The sequence below is a fragment of the Brassica napus genome, chromosome C7, assembly GCF_020379485.1.
Source record: "Brassica napus cultivar Da-Ae chromosome C7, Da-Ae, whole genome shotgun sequence".
Lineage (NCBI taxonomy): Eukaryota > Viridiplantae > Streptophyta > Magnoliopsida > Brassicales > Brassicaceae > Brassica > Brassica napus.
In genome coordinates this window covers 1063261-1080170 of record NC_063450.1, presented here as the reverse complement: position 1 = coordinate 1080170, position 16910 = coordinate 1063261, and the positions used below count along the sequence as shown (strand labels likewise).

Genomic DNA, 16910 nt, shown 5'->3' with positions numbered 1-16910 from the left:
CTTGTGCTTAGAGAGGTTGCTTGCAAAGATAGAACTTGAAAACGACTTGTTTTAATTTGTTGCAATGCTTGTGAGATTGGGAATCAAACTTGATGATTAATCAAGGATTGATCCCAATACTCTTGTGTCTTATCTTTGCTGGAGTTTGAGTGGTGTTTCAGGTTCACAAGAAGTGTTCTTTGCTCACCACCTATCCAAGACAAGAGGAAGACTTGATCCATTGTGTGGAGCAATGGGAAGATACTTGTGTGTAGAAGCCGGTTTAAGAAGCTCAGGCCACGAGGTTGTTGAGCTCCTGGTTCAAGACACACAAGAAGAAGAAGGTCACCACCTAAGTCATGAGGAAGGCCGGTGATCTGAGGGTACTTGAAGCTGAAGGCAAAAGGGTGGATCAGTGATTTAAGCGCAGCTGTTAGGGTGGTGTGCTCCTGGTCTTGAAGTTCATTGAGGCTCATTTCAAGCTTAAACCTATACTCAATTCAAGCTTGCGGTGGGGATTCAAATGAGCAACCTGAAGAGCCAAAGTTCAAGACATGTTTCCTCCTTATCATTACAAGAGAATGATAAGATGAAGCCTATTGCCAACATTCTGTGGAGAAGTCCACAACCTACTCCAAAGAGGGTAGAGAGGATGTTGTAACAATGGAGAGATGAAGCATATTTCCAACATTCTGTGGAGAAGTCCACAACCTGCTCCAAAGAGGGTAGAAAGGATGTTGTGACAATGGAGAGATGAAGCCTATTGCCAACATTCTGTGGAGAAGTCCACAGCCTGCTCCAAAGAGGGTAGAGAGGATGTTGGGAAAATGGAGAGATGAAGCCTATTGCCAACATTCTGTGGAGAAGTCCGCAGTCTGCTCCAAAGAGGGTAGAGAGATTGTTGTGACAATGGAGAGGTGACTTGCGGTTCTGTCCATGGTGGTTTAGTCACCATAGCCTACACATCAGATGAGTGTAGAGAGGACAGTAGACATGCAAGGAAGAGCATCACCAGGAGGGTGATGCAATTAAGACCAAGACCATTGCAAGCTGATCATGGAGAAGTGGGGCTGTAAGCATCAAGTCTGAAGAAGATGGAGGTGTTCCCACAAGAATGATCATAGAGCTTAGTATGCGCTCACCTTCAAGCTTGGACCTTCCCTATACTCGGTCTCAAGCTTGAGGGGGAGTGTTGGTGAGCTTGCATGATAAGAGAAGGAGCTGATAAGCTCAGCAAGTGAGGGACTCAAGTGGTGTGTGAAGAGCAGCCACTCCTCACCAAAGCAAAAGGAGCTAGGCATGTCTTACCTGATGGAGATGGCAAGAAGCCACGAGAGAAGGGAAGACTCAGGCCGGTCCAGTCACTCCTCACCAAAACAAAAGGGATGTTTTCCTGTACTCAATTTCAATTCATCATTTTCAATCATATCTAGTAATCCGTTAGGAATATTAGTTTTACTAGACAGCAACATATCTAGTAATCTATAAAGAATACTAGTCTTACTAAGACGGTCTATAAGCATGAATTGATTGAGTTACGTACTTGATAAGTATTGATACACTTGTGGAATAATATATCAGGTACCTTACTTGGAGACTCAATGGAGAGGATCAGGTCGCTCCTAGCCTTTCAAGATGGCATGAAGTTCGGTGAAAGGGGGAGACACTAAACCGGTTCGATAAAAGAGTCCAAGAAGGTGTGGTGAAGTGTGCGCAAAACTTGAAGTGTTGCTGCACCTGTTTAGGCCGTGATCTAGAGCTTCTTGTGTCCAACCACACTGGTTCTAAGGCACAAGAGCTCACTGGCCAATCCCTAGGCCTTGTTGGCTCTACTCTTTTTCCCTCATCAAGGTTTTGTCCCAAAGGGTTTTCCTTGGTAAGGTTTTTAATGAGAGAGTTCTTCAAGGTTCCAAGATTGACTTAGGATCGCCTAGAGTCAAGCTTGAGGGGGAGTGTTAACTTGAAGAAAGAAATGGAGCCAAAGGAGGAGTTGAGTTGAGTTTGGGTCTTGTGCAAGAATAGGGCAAGTCTTCCAGAGATTGTCTGATAGGCTTCAGGAGTGTTATAGAAGGGCTTCAGAGGAGTCTAAGATACTATGAAGCTGGTGCAAAGATAGAGTCAAGTCCAGGAGGGACTTAGACACCATTTGGAGATAGTTGAGTGATGGTGCGAAAATAGGGCGAGGTACGGACAGATGGTCCGTACCATCGACCGTACTTGTTCCGAATCAACCCGAAGTGAAGAAGTGCAAAGATAGGGCGCCGGTTCAGCAAGAAGAGAGACGACCTGAGCTGTAGCAGCTTGTGGACGTTTGTGGATAAGGCAGGCTGTCATGAGCTAAAGTGAGCTGTAAAGTTAAAGGAGCATGGACCATGTATCTGGTCTGATACATGGGAAGGTTCATAGGAGCCTATAATCAGCCAATCAGAAGCCAGCTCTTGCCTTGACTAGATTTGAATTAACCAATCAGACACCATCATCTATCATCCAATCACAAGACATCGCACATATTGCAAACTCACCCTCCATCCTAGCCATCCATTCATCTCAAGTTATTTCTATCCATTAGATTAAGGGTTTATGTAATTGCAAAGTGTAAGCCCTATATAAAGGCTATGTAGTGGCGATTTGTAACCCTCAGGGAGTAAGGAGGAGTTCCCCTCTTCACTTCATGAATGATAAACTTGTTCTTGAATCTGAAACCCTAATCTCTAATCTCTTATTCTCCTAATCTCTCAGTCTCTTAATCTATGTTCCTAAGCCTCTTATTCTCTCATAAACACTCTCATCCATCTCTCTTTCTAAATCACCTAGAGTAAACTCTCATCTTTCTGCATTGGAGTTTATACACACGTACAACCAGAGAAGAGAACTCTACAAATCTCATAACTTCCAACTCCTCTGCAATTCCAACTTAGTATTTTCATATATAAAAATATTTATATTGCTCATACGAGCGTAAGGACTCAGGTTTGATGCCACCCGAAAAACCAACAATTCCAAAACCCCACGACCACCATACCAAAACGACGAATAAAAATACATCACCCCGACACAAATCTCGCTCACACTGTCTTAATCCCTCATTCTGATGACAATTAGAATACCATTTAGTCCAAAACAAACGCCCACCTCGATTCCTAATCCGCAAAATTTGCTCTTTGTTTAACCATACCAAATTCAATTTATGTTCCAATACCAATGAGCTCCAGGAATAACCAAAAAAAAAAAAAAAGTTTCCAGACAAGATCTTATAAGTTTCAAGCTAAAAACATTAAAAATTCCAAACCACCCAAAGTTTTTATATTTTCTTCTCAAGTCCCCAGATCGAAACCACACCCTAGCGTCCTTAAAAGGAATCTCCTTAGATGCAACTGCTATGATCATAAGGCCAATTGACTCTATCATTTGTTCATGCCACTCTTGTACCAAGAATTTTATGTCCAACACCACTACCACAAATACCATAGCTGTCCTGTATTGCTTTACACTCCAAACAAGAGTAAAAATAATAAAATAATAAGGATTAGTGATACTGTGATCTAATAAACCCTTATGATCTGATGAGTTCAGATTACATTCCTTGTCAATCGCCATATTGATACCCTGGTTTTGAGATATTAATCTCCATATAAAGCGTAGAATATTTAGCCAATATAAGCTCTTTAGTCTCCATTGAACAAACCACATGACACTCCTCCGTATCCTTAATATTCCAAACCATGATTTCACAATGTGTTCCCATTCCTGCCAGCCAATTACTGGACCCTTATACACAATTAAATAATGATCCACAATCCAAACATTGTTAACATATATCTCTTCCATCCACTGATCATAATCTAAAAACATTATTGGATCGCGCCTGAAAATCCATATACCTATACACCCCCAAACTCTCTCATGGTTCCACACCAAATTCATAGTGTCATTACAAGAATATGGTATGAGAAACGTTAAAAGACCAAAGCACCATGAAACCCAAATAACAACTTTATTCCCATACGTGATAGAAAACAATGAAACAATGGAAGAACTAGCTTCCTTCTACTCTTAGAATCAAATAAAACACCAATGCTCATAAAGCTTATTATACTGAATGAAAATGCCCCCTCCCCCTCCCCACAAGCCAGTACCCGTTTGCTTAATCTTAAAACGAGTAACACTTGATCCATAAACTTAGAATTTTAAAGTTGCCGGTTTCGGATTTGAAGGACCCTTACTTTCCGGTGGCTTGCTACTGTCTCCGTGACGAGACCCTACCTTCGCTGCAACCCGTTTGCGTGGAGAGATGAGCGCATTGGCTATCCGCATCTTAGTGCTTCATGCAGTGTTGATAGTAGGCTTGAAAAGCCTCTTACGACTTCCTTGCCTCGTCGCCAAGTCCCCCCCACCCGTTCCTTTCTCGTTATCAGCTTCACCATTAACCAGATCATCTTCCTCTTGCAAATGAGTTTGCTCCTCCTGAGCTCGAGATACTTGCTCTGCCTCCTCCTCCGATAGAGTCTGAAACTCGTCCTCTGCCTCCATATCAACACCCGTCTCCATTAAAATAGCGTTAAGAGCATCCATCTCCAGATCAATATCATCAGCCAACCCGTCTTGTTCCTCATTTAAACCTCGAGCCATGTGTGACTCCTTGTCCTCAACAGGAGGGTCTAGTCGCATATCTGTTCTCTCCGCTTGCGTCTTAGCCAATTCCAATTGAAACTCTACAGAAGGTAGCATCGTTTAATCCTCTTCTGTGATCTTGATCTCCCCTTCTTCTCGAGCTTCCATGTGTGTAACACTCGGAGCTTGATACGCTCTTAACTGTCCTGAGGCAACCCTAGTAAGCACATCTTGCGCACCAGATCCCACATCTAGAGGACCATTTCTCCCATCTTCTCGACGACCGGCTTTGGACCGTGAAGCTTCACTTTCTCCTCTGTAGCTCCCATGATAATTAGATGGTCTTTTATGTCCCTTTTCAGCCACCTTAACCCATTTGGAATCTGGTGCTTCAGCCATTTTGCCTTTACCCTTCCCGTAGTAATCCCTTCCATCTCGTTCTTTGTTTTGTTGACCCGTGTTACCATTGATGACCACGCCTTTGTAACTCCTTGCTCGATCATCATGCTTCGCCCCATCAGACCAACCTTTGTTTCCCTCTCTACCCTCTCGCTTTCTCTCTGGGCTCTTCTTGGAGTTTTTCATCTCCAGTGGACATATCTCGTCCTTGTGGCAAAGACTGCCACATAGTTTGCAATAGCCGAAAAGCTTCTCATAACGCAGAGAAACCGCCACCTCTTCACCATCATAAAACTCTCCTCCCTTAAAATCAACAGTAGTCTCAAAACAGAGCTCCTTAAAAGCATCAATCTCCACCAGTATACGAGTATGATCCAAATCCACCGCAACCGTTCTCCCAATAGCCTCTCCAATGCTTTCGAATGTAGGCCATGTTCTGAACTCCAGCGGAACGCCAATGATTCGAACCCAAAACGGTATTTCCGAGGGAAAGACTTTGGACTGCTTTGGTTGCCACCTTGCCAGAGCAAGCATCCAATAGTCAAAGTGATAAGGCTGCAGCTTCAGCACCGCATCAATGTCCTCCTCCGTCTTGAAGTCAAACTGAAACTTGCCAAATCCCTTTCCTCCAATTTCCAAATCTTTGGAAGGTTTGTGAAAAGCGCCTTTAGATCCTGCTCCTTGGGGTTCATACATCTGCCAATCAAAGTTTTGGAGTAGGTCTTGATCAACGCGGAGTTGTCGAAATGCGCCACCGAAATCTTCAGTCTCTTGCGAGTGCCTTCACCATTCCTCATGTTCGTGACCTAGCAGTTGACTATGTGTCATAGTAACAGCGATAAAACTCAGCGTGTAAGTTCTATTGTAGATAGAAAATGATGGTCTTATTAGAATGATGCACCAAAGAAACGATAATAGCAATCCTATATATTGTCCCCAATTATCCAAATCTTCTCTCATAAAATATTCCCCAATAAACCCAGATCTCCAAAAATTGATACTCTTTAATCTCAGAATCCCACAATACCATAAACACCATTCCCCAATGGAATCAAATCTTTGATTGTATCCTCTGATCTCCGGAAAGGAAAAGAGACGCATGCAAAGATTATAATCATAAATACTACCTTCATGTAGCCACGATTCCGTCTTGATGATAATCGGAATCAAACTCCATTCAAACCCAATCTTGAGTTTCCTTAATCGCCCCAAAATCCCTTTGTCGATACCCAAATCGATTCTCAAATGAAACGAATGAAAGCCCCGCTTCCAATCATCCTGTTTGTGATCTTGTTGATTCTCCGCTCCAACCCAATCTCCAAAATAATACCCGGATCCCATCTTCGAGAAATCATCGCGAACCCTAGATCACCATTCTCGTCGCCTCTTTCGTAGCTTCTCAAATGATATAGTTATTTGGAATTACCTAATCTGATTAAGATATATATGACAATTAATGATTTTAAATAATAAAGATTGGCTAACAATCTGTATACTTTCTATCATTTTTGTTTAATTATTTATTATTAAAATAAATTACATAATTACATTAATCATATAATAAAAATTTTGATTTTTTTGTATATGTTGTATTTTGAATTTTTCAAAACGAGTATAAATTACTAAAACTGTAAAAAGTCTCGCATAAACTTTTGTGATCAAGGTTTAAATTTTTTTCTATAATAAGATACAATGATTATAAAATCATATGAATAAATAATTTTATTTTAATAGATGCTTATGTTATATATATATATATATATATTTCATATCGTTAAATTAATCTATAGATCATATGAAAATATATACTTATATTTTGATATATGCGTTGAACATATATTGCAAAGTTAATATTTATTTTGAAATCTTCATTGTTTTTTTAAAATGATTATAAATTATTGAAACCACTAAACATTCTGCATTAAAAAGAAATCGTTGGTGTAAAATTTTGTTACACAAATATGCAAATAATCATCAAATCATATGAGTAGATACCTCATTTAATAAATATTCATATTAAAAGTATACTATATATATATATATATATGTTAATATCATTTAAATTTAATTATATTTCATATACCATATATAAGACTGATTGTTTTGATTTATTTACACTAAAATGATTGCGAATAAACAAGAGCGGTCGTTTGATTTATATGCGCACGCCAATTTATTACATAATAGTAACTGATTTCTTAGTTATTTAATATATAATTATTATTTTATTATTTCATAATATGAAAAAAACATAAAGTAAGTAATAAATATAAAATATTTATTCTGCACAAGGCACAAATCTTAACCTAAGTATGTATCTCTTTAATAATTTTAAATCTTAAACATTTTTTATATCTTAGGCCAAAAAAAAATAATGAAATAAGAATAAACTCAAAAATAAGTATTCATATCGAGCAATAACCAAAATGAAAAAAAGTGACACAAAAATGAGTAAAAAATTGAAGATAGATAGGATAGTCACGTGAACGTAAACTTCTCATAACTATAATTTACTTTTAAATTGCTAAATCATGATATAAAACCAAGCTGGCATAGTAAAATTGTAACCAAATAGCAGGCCTGAGATTATTCGGCCTAAACGTTAGGTTCTTATGCGATAAGTGATTTTTTGACCTAAAATATTTTAAAAAATAGAATCAGCTCATCAGTAAACAAATAATATAATTAACAAAAAGTTTTTAAAAAAAATTGTTTAAGTGCCAAAAATATTAATCCGATCAAAAATATAAATTTTATTTTTTCATACGATATTTCTTAAACAATTTTTATATAAATTCACCTTGCGCACGGTAGAGGTCTTATCCTAGTTTATTATAACACTGTTGACATAAATTAATGTAGCAGAATGAAAAGTAAACTCGTTATCATTGTAGTCATAAACTCTATGAGGTCATAAAAGGTCTTTACAAACCATTCAAATGTAGCTATCACCAAAAAAGGATATTTCATAGACCAGTCCGGTCTTTTAAGCCTAGATTTTTTCTCTGCTGCTGTATTTTCGCTTATTTTTCTTTGAACATTAGCGATAAATCTAATCTATTATTGAGGTTGACTATTTTTCAGTGTTTTTAAAACCGGACCGGAAGATGAACCGGATAATTTTTGGGTCACAGTTCAATATGGTTCGACCGGGTCAAACCTGGTACAATAATCTGGTTTAATATATTTTTAGTACATAAATCTAAAAGTAATGTTAGTAAATATGATACATAATTAAAGTATAAATGAATTTCGAACATAAAACATTATAAATGTAAACTAGTTTTATGTTTAAATGGATGGTTTATAGATTTTTGATAATTTAAGTAGTTTTTATCAGTTTAATAATCTTGAGATCCAATCCGGCTACGTGATCGGTTCATGGTCGAATCAATTTTAGAACCAACCCGGTTATGTAACCGGTTCATGGTCGAATCCGGTTCAACTATCAGGTCGGTCCAGTTTTAAAAGCACTGCTATTTTTCCATCGGTTAGCCGGAAACCTGTTCCGGTGTGATGAGGCCATCCAAGTAGAGGTTCCCATAGTTAGACGTGGTCTGACTATCCAAAGTGGAGCCAAGGCCATAAGAGAAGGTTTCTCCAAAGCCGTCTAACAGATCCTAGATCAAGACGGACAAACCGACCATAACCAGTTGCTGATTGAAGAGATGGTCCAATTGAAGATTCAAGATCAAGCCGGTCCAATAGAGGTTCAAGATCAAGCCGATCCAATTCAATTCAGATCATTTGGCCAGAACCGAACCAGCCTAATCATTTCCACATGTGATCTCGGTCCAGACTCCTTCCCCATCCAAGCCGGTTCTGAGTAATCCGCCCCCATTCCATTTAAGGTAAGCATGTAAGATTTCAGTTATGATTTCTAACCGGTTTATTGTTTTTGGTTTGTGTTGGTTTTCTTTATTTTAATTTCAATAAACTTATGGGCAAATTTTAGTCCTTTTTATTTTTATTTGAGTCCAATAATTCAAGGCCTTTGTTAGTCTTTGCCTTAGTGTCCAAGAGAGTCGGCCCATCTTGTTTGGCCTTGTCGATTTTAGAGTCCAAGAGAGTCCATGTTGTTTTTGCTTCAAGCCCCTAAAAGGGCATAGCTGCGGGGTATTTAATCCCCACTACAAGCAGCCTTGTATTTTTTTAGCTTATGAAATATATGAGTCAGTTTGCCCCAGCAAAGAAACCATTTTCTCTCTAGTATTGTGTGTGAAGCCGGCTAGAAAGAACCTTGAATCTTATCAAGATTTCGTCACCAAACTTGTGGTGATTCCTCACTCCATTCCATCCATCGATTCTGCTTGAGAGAGAGATCCGTCCAGCAAGCCGGATTCTATCATCAATCCATTCTCCATCCACTGTTCTTGTTGAGAGAGGCACACGCCCAACAACAAGGATCCATCTGCCATCTTTCTATCCTTCTTATTTGAATTGTTTTCATTTGGCATATTATTTAGTTTTGAATCTTAAAAATCCATAAAAATCATATTTGCTTCAGTTTATCATTTCTCATATAGTTTGCTTTCTGTTCTTCATATAAAAAATCATAAAAACTCATAAAAAAGTTCATCTTTGTTTCAGGTACAAGCCAGCCGTCTCATTCCCCCATCGCAGCCGCCTAGCCGATAATCTTTTGATGTTGTTAAAAGATTTTGGAAGGATTAGCTTGTTTTGATATCTTTGTGTTGCACCTAAGTAAAAATTCTTGTTTTGAAACTATTTGCAAACTCTTGCATTGGGTTTTTTGGTTATTTTGTTACTTATTGACTATGGAGTCTGTAACTTCCTTATCTTGTTAGTTGTTGAATCTTTGTCTCTACAAAAAAAAATACAATCAGTGAATTGAATAGAGTTAGAGCTATTTATTTTTGAAAACTTGACGCGGACTTGGAGTGGAATCGAAAGTTGACTTGACTCGTACCCCACTCGACTTGTTTAGGTTTGACTTTTAGTTTCTAAAGTTTAGGTGATAATATGACATCCCGACAAGAATATTTAGAATGTTAATCTTAAAATAAAATAAAAATTATTGCTAATCTTAAGACCATTTACAACCCTTAGTAGATTTGGAATATAAATGTTGAAATAGATTAATATATTTATTGTTTTGTCATCGGATTAACTATATTACTTGATAATATTGTTAGTTAACACACTGAATTAGCGTGTTGTGTTCATAGGCTTGGGTAGGTAAAACCAGCTCCCTAGTTTTACTTACTTGGTCTGATTAACTTATGGTTTTATCATTATTGGTATCAGGGAAATGGTTGGAGGCCCATCCAAAGTTGTATATAGGTAAAATGCCTCATGTGTTTGCGATAAAAGGCTAAACTAGATTTTGACATGCGCTTTCAAAGCGCGGAATTATCTCTTTTGAAATATTTTATCTTATAACATATTATAGTTTATAAATGTATATTTTTTTAAAATGGATATGCAAAAAATTGTATATTCACTAAATTAAAAGTGTTTTACAAGGTTGAATTTGTATGGATCCGTTTGTTTCAACTAATCAATAAACAAATTACGAGTTCAATATATTACATTAAGTCCGTTTAAGATGTTTGGCTTTCGGTAAGTCATTAGTTTTAGTAGACTAATTAGGTAACTTGGACCTAATTTTATCTGTTTTCTTGTAGATTGAGTGCCCCTGAAGTGGCTATGCATCCTTTGTTTTGGCCCTCAGTCAAGAAGTTAGAGTTTCTTGGCAGATTTGGTAATAGAATGAGGTATTGGAGAAATGGTAACCTCGAATTTCAATTTAACCATAACGGTTCCACGTTTTTGGGAGAGAATTACTTGCAAAGACTAGACAGTCAAGTGATGAATTCTTTTCATAGATACATCAAATGGCAAGGTCGTTTTCCCATTTATAATCTTTATGGGTTAGTGATCGGCATCAGACATGCCTTGAAACACTTTAACGACAATACAAGTTTGGCAATCAAGGCAAGTGTATTCTTAGGAACCAATGAAGAGAGTCTTTATGACTATTATGCTACCTGGTTTCCTCACCTTTTCATTCAAGTGTGCAAGTGGTTGTTTAATCATATCAACTTAGATCCATCTTTTGATGTTGCTAAAAGATTTTGGAAGGATTAGCTTGTTTTGAAATCTTTGTGTAGCACCTAAGTAAAAATGCTTGTTTTGAAACTATTTGCAAACTCTTGCATTGGGGTTTTTGGTTATTTTGTTACTTATTGACTATGGAGTCTGTAACTTCCTTACCTTGTTAGTTGTTGAATCTTTGTCTCTACAAAAAAAAAATACAATCAGTGAATGAAATAGAGTCAGAGCTATTTATTTTTGAAAACTTGACACGAACTTGGAGTGGAATCGAAAGTTGACTTGACTCTTACCCCACTCGACTCGTTTAGGTTTGACTTTTAGTTTCTAAAGTTTAGGTGATAATATGACATCCCGACAAGAATATTTAGAATGTTAATCTTAAAATAAAATAAAAATTATTGCTAATCTTAAGACCATTTACAACCCTTAGTAGATTTGGAATATAAATGTTGAAATAGATTAATATATTTATTGTTTTGTCATCGGATTAACTATATTACTTGATAATATTGTTAGTTAACACACTGAATTAGCGTGTTGTGTTCATAGGCTTGGGTAGGTAAAACCAGCTCCCTAGTTTTACTTACTTGGTCTGATTAACTTATGGTTTTATCATTATTGGTTTCATGGAAATGGTTGGAGGCCCATCCAAAGTTGTATATAGGTAAAATGTCTCATGTGTTTGCAATAAAAGGTTAAACTAGATTTTGATCCGTGCTTTCAAAGCGGAATTATCTCTTTTTGAAATATTTTATCTTATAACATATTATAGTTTATAAATGTATATTTTTTTAAAAATTATATAATGTGGTTTTTGTTATGTGTGTAGTTATTTTATATGTTTAAGATGAAAAACATAGATATAAATGTAATAACATAATATATAATTGTATGCTAATGTTAGAAAGTTATTAATATTGTTTGACTATAATTGAGAAAAAAAACGTGATTTATATTGCTTTTAAGTATGGTAGGCAAATTAATTATAAAAAAAATAAAAAAAGGCAACAACATTCTCTTGTAAATAACTTTAAAACTAATGGCAAAATCCTATTAGGGATTCTAATAGTATAGATCTGATCGAGAGATTGTATAGATATTGTGATTAACTTTGCTTCTTCTTGCCGATGTGGGGATGTGGGACAAGTTTTTTTTTTCCTCACTTAATAATGCCATTAAGGGTTTTGATTAGACTGGCCCATTGGCCCAATTCTTTTCACAACTTCGGCAATTAAAATAGGTCCAACACAAACAAAAAAGAACTCCAGTCCTCCGAACAAATTCTCAATCTTACCTCATGTTTAACACTTTTTGAACAATTTCTCTCAATAGAGTCTTCTTTATCCCTCCCAAACGGTCTCAAACGTCATAACATGTATATATATACTAGGTGATTTTCCCGTGCTCATCCATGAATATAAATATTTCTAAAGAAGATATACTATAATTACTATTTACTTTTAATTTTAAATTAATTTATAATTTTTATGCATCATTTATAATAATAATATTATATTACTTTAATTATACATATGATTTTATATATGTTATATCTAATCGGTTTTGTTATTCTTACAGTCGATTTAATTATCATTTAGGTAAATTGGATTGCATCTCTGAATTCAACTGTAATATCTTTTATTCTATATATTAAAATTTTGATTAATTTCTTATTTGCATTCAGGTGGTTGTTGTTTAGGTATGTAAATATATTTTATGAAGATTATGTATAACTTAAGATATATTGTGCTTAGAATGAAATAAAAATAAATAAACTAAAGTGTCTGATTTCAAATTACATAAATTAATATAACGATAATATTCTGAAGTCTCATGCATATATATAAATTTTACAAAAGAACTAAATTGTAACAGTTGGTTAATATTTTATTTTCATTTTTAATATGTTTTAAGTTGTCTTATAATTTATATTTATAAAATAAATTACTATTCTTATAAAATTTATATTCTTATTGTAGTTAAATCTATGATTTTATATGTAAGTTGGATTAGTCGAGTCACAAATGTAATATATTTTTAATTCATTAAGGGTATCAGTGCAACCATCGTGAGAATTAACGTGAGAGCGACACATAAAAAATTCACTTCTCACATAATATTATATATATATATATATACTTTCTTGTGGTCTTTGTGATGTAGAAGCTCAAATCAAAGCCTGATTCTCCAAGTAGTTGCGTTCCACGAGTTGTGCAACTCATTGCCTGCAGAAGAATCTTCAACTCTTGGATTACCACCTATTGAACAACAAATTTATTGTCTTTTTCTTTTTCTTTTTTTGAATCCGTTCTTCATCACCAGAAATGTGATCTTTACTTTGTAAACTATTTCTTCAAGTTGAATACCAGCCGATGATCGAACTTTGATCAAAAAACAAAGTGTCTCTGCTTAAATTAACCTAGCGCAAACGTAACAAAGACAAAAGAAAGTTGCCTATTTTATAAAAAGTTAAAAACAAAATAATAAATCTAAAATCATTAGAAAAACTGTAAAACAATATAAATATAAAAGAAATCTTCTAAAGAACATAGATATTTAACAGCATCATTGGGTCTTTCTGAACCTAAGTCTCTCATGCAATCTCTTCACTAAGCCTCTTCAACCTGTATGTATAATAAATTTATGGGTATATATGAAACTGATACATGTACAGATCTCTAAGTAGTATACAATCCGGAAGAGAGAATAACAACAAGAACATAATACATATGTATATATGAAACTGCGATGTACATGTTAGGTCTCTCTCTCTGTCAATTTTCTCAAAATTGTGTATTGCTTGTGAAAACAGATCATCTGTCTCAGGGCCTCATCAACTTGTTGTTTGGTTTCCATGATCCTCGGATTCCTTGCTACTACTTACCCTGCTTGAACTTGGGTACGATGCTGCTTGATTCTTCAAGAACAAAGACAAAGATCATGTCAGCATTAGTTTCATTCTTTTCAGGGGAACAACCATTTGTGAAGGTAAGTTACCTGAAACTGAGGTGGTTGGCTCGGGTAGAGACTGCGGAATTGCTGAAATGGATCCATGTAACCCGAAAACTGAGCCTGGCTCGAGTTTGGATCGAACTGCTGGTTTGGTCCATATACTCTTGATGGATCAGAAGCTTGAACAGCAGGGTAGCCGCCCATACGAGTTTGAGGAGGTAAAGGTCTTTGAGAAGCTAACATATTTGGGAATGGCATGAACGGAGGAGGAGGAGGAGGAGGCCTGTTCATACCCATCTCCACGCCCATTCCCATTCCCATTCCCATAGCCATGTGAGGCATGTACTGTTGCATACCGGTGTACATCATCGGCATCATACCACATCCCATTGACATCATCTGCATAAATCTCAGTCATAAACTGAAGTTTTCACGGCAAAGATTTAAACTTTCATGGACTTCAACAAGAGACAGACTTAAAAAGGTTATAAGAAATCATATATTTGGATTATAATTTATAAGATTCATAGTTCTGAAAGTAGAGATGGAATGTGCAGAAGCCACATGTAAACGCGCAAACTTAAAACAGAACCAAGACACAAAACTTCCATAAACCCAAATGATCACAGTTAACTGGTTTAACTTATTAATGAAGAAAAGATTGTGGTTTAGAGGACAGACCTGTATTTGAAGCTGGAGAGATTTCATGTACTCAATAGCTTCATCAAGCATTGAAGCTTTATCTGACTGAGAGTATTACAAAATATATAGTTTTGTGTCAGCAACAAGTGGAATGGTTATAACACCTTGGAGAGAAAATGAAAAGAAAGAGACCTTGTTGCAGCAAGGAATGAGTTCTTGAAGAGCTTTCATCCTCTCGTTGATCCTATCTCTCCGTTTCTGTTTACCATACATTCTTCAGATTCTATGTGAAATGATAATAAAATCGAAAAAGACTATAAAAGAAATAAAATACAAACCCTTTCAGAGAGATTATGAACTTCAGCAGCACGAGATCTCTTTGTCGATGATGATCCACGTCCTTGTTTAGCCTCCTGCAGAACAAAATTAATTTAAATGCAAAAAAAAAAAAAAAAAAAAAAAAAAAAAATGGAAGCCATGCACTAAAATGCGCTGTATCCTACTGTGCGCTGAAACCGACGCAGCCATCTGTGCGCACGATAGTAAACGTGTACAGTTGATAACGACGACTCGGGCTAGTCGACTCACCTCGTTCCGGCACTCAGTCGAGCCAACTTCTTCTCTCTCCTTTCGTTTCCTCTCATCCACGATCGTCTCAAGTGGCTCGATTTCACTCTTCGACGCAACAGAAGACGATGCACCGAGATTCTCACTCGTCCGCTCCGTCGTGACCACTGCCTTTCCCTTCCGATTATGTCCGACAGTATACGCTCCGCCTCCATCTACGGCGGATTTGGATCCTAAATCACCCGCCCCTCGACTGTCAGCGCCGTCTGTCCGCCGTGTTAGATCGGGTTCCCTCGCTGCCGACGACGCCGGTGTAGCGCTAGGGTTTACTTTCGCCGATTCTCTCACAGTCGACTTCGCAATCGACGGTCCAGATTCTCCTCTACCGTTACCGCCGGTGAAATCCCCTCTCAGCCTCGAGAAGTTCATGAAGTTCCGTACCGCAGGCTTCACAGACGACGGTGCTGGTGGCCTCACCGGGGAAGGTGCCGGTGGCCTCATAGACGACGGTTCCGGCGGCCTCACAGTCGAAGGTACCGGTGGCCTGGCGGCGGTGACCTGATTCGAGGTCTGTCTCTCAGATGACGGCGCGGCGGGGAAGAAAAGATCTGAGCAGAAATCATCGTCACGGAGAGGATAATGAAGCCATGAGGACATTTCGTCTTCCTGGATGAAGAGATTATGATCCAACGGCGGGGGAGGAGCTCCGTTGTGAAGCTTGACAGCAGCAGAGGAAGAAAGAGGTTGTTTCTTGGTGTTTGGTCTTTGATTTTGGAGAACCACCTGACCGTTGTGCCATAGAAGCTCCATGAGATCACCATCTTCTTCTTCACCTCTAAATTAATCACAGATACCAAAATAATCAGATCAAAAACATATCTCAACATAAAATAAATAATTAAAAGGTGAAAACTTACTTACATGATGGGTTTTCTAGGAAGATTTGAAGAAGAAGAGTTTGTGTTAGCGTTGACATAATCATCATCGGTCTCGAAGTCAGGAACGAAATGGTGGCGGTGGTGGTTCATTATGTCTGAAGAAACAAATAACCTTGAGATTGTCTTGTCTGTCTCTCTGGTTTTATATCCTAAAGCCCCAAAAATACTGGACAAGTAGTACCCAGAGATGAGATTATTATTATTGGTATAAGAGGAAGATCAACACACACCCACCAGATTAAACCTTACCTCTGGACTGAGGTTTATTGATTGCTGGAACTGTTGTATTATAACATAAAGTAGTTATAGCCTTTATTTATTTCTGAGGGGGGATCTTTAGGGTCTCTGAAGGCTCTTCTCAAAGTTCGTGCTTTTACAATGTGATAAGCTTCCTCTCTATCTCTCTTCTAGTTTATTTTGGGCATTTTGTGTTTTGTCTTTATGTTTCTCCACTGGACTCTGTTTCTTTTTTTGCCCCTTGGGTGACTCCACTGCGTATCTCATTTACTGTATATCACCTTCTTAAATGTAAATCTCCACTTGTATGGATTTGTTTATTTCATTTAACGTGTGTGAACTGGTTATGAAACACTTGTGCCGGTTTCTAATCCAGTCAAAAGAAAGTACAAACAAAATGTCTGAGATCATCATCATCGTAGATAATCACATGACGGAGCCAAATAATCAGGCCTCCTTCGTTATCATCCGTACAAAAGATGACAATCTTTTCTTTTTAAAAAAAAC

At 37.1% G+C, this 16910-nt stretch overlaps 2 protein-coding genes across 7 annotated transcripts; both read right to left on the bottom strand.

The window, feature by feature from the left end:
* Positions 1-3956: 3956 nt before the first annotated feature.
* Positions 3957-6429, bottom strand: LOC111207467. Its single transcript, XM_022705516.2, has 2 exons — positions 6117-6429; positions 3957-5806 (listed from the first exon to the last, which is right to left on the bottom strand). Exon 2 carries the CDS (start codon positions 5683-5685, stop codon positions 4711-4713), a length of 975 nt encoding a protein of 324 aa, XP_022561237.1. The 5' UTR covers positions 5686-5806; positions 6117-6429; the 3' UTR covers positions 3957-4710.
* A 7248-nt stretch (positions 6430-13677) lies between these two features.
* LOC106357954 (transcription factor PIF1) lies at positions 13678-16672 on the bottom strand. 6 transcript variants are annotated; one of them, XR_007326604.1, is made up of 8 exons: positions 16416-16672; positions 16150-16332; positions 15250-16063; positions 15000-15074; positions 14854-14919; positions 14701-14766; positions 14065-14440; positions 13678-13984 (listed from the first exon to the last, which is right to left on the bottom strand). XR_007326604.1 is itself a non-coding variant. In XM_048763716.1 (8 exons), the coding sequence occupies exons 2-8, from the start codon at positions 16211-16213 to the stop codon at positions 13901-13903; spliced, it is 1527 nt and encodes a 508-aa protein (XP_048619673.1). In that variant the 5' UTR covers positions 16214-16332; positions 16416-16672; the 3' UTR covers positions 13678-13900. The 6 variants fall into 6 exon arrangements, 5 of the variants coding, with proteins under 5 accessions (XP_048619673.1, XP_048619671.1, XP_048619675.1 ...); XM_048763716.1 differs by having other exon boundaries at positions 14065-14418; positions 16146-16332; XM_048763714.1 differs by having other exon boundaries at positions 14065-14418.
* Positions 16673-16910: the final 238 nt, after the last annotated feature.

Coding starts and splice junctions, on each gene's coding strand:
- LOC106357954 (XM_048763714.1), bottom strand. CDS start 16,256: ATGAACCACCACCGCCACCATTTCGTTCCTGACTTCGAGACCGATGAT. Junction 16,064..16,149: donor CTTCCTAGAAAACCCATCAT/GTAAGTAAGTTT, acceptor TGATTAATTTAG/AGGTGAAGAAGAAGATGGTG. Junction 14,419..14,700: donor CTCTCCAGCTTCAAATACAG/GTCTGTCCTCTA, acceptor AGATTTATGCAG/ATGATGTCAATGGGATGTGG.
- LOC111207467 (XM_022705516.2), bottom strand. CDS start 5,685: ATGTATGAACCCCAAGGAGCAGGATCTAAAGGCGCTTTTCACAAACCT.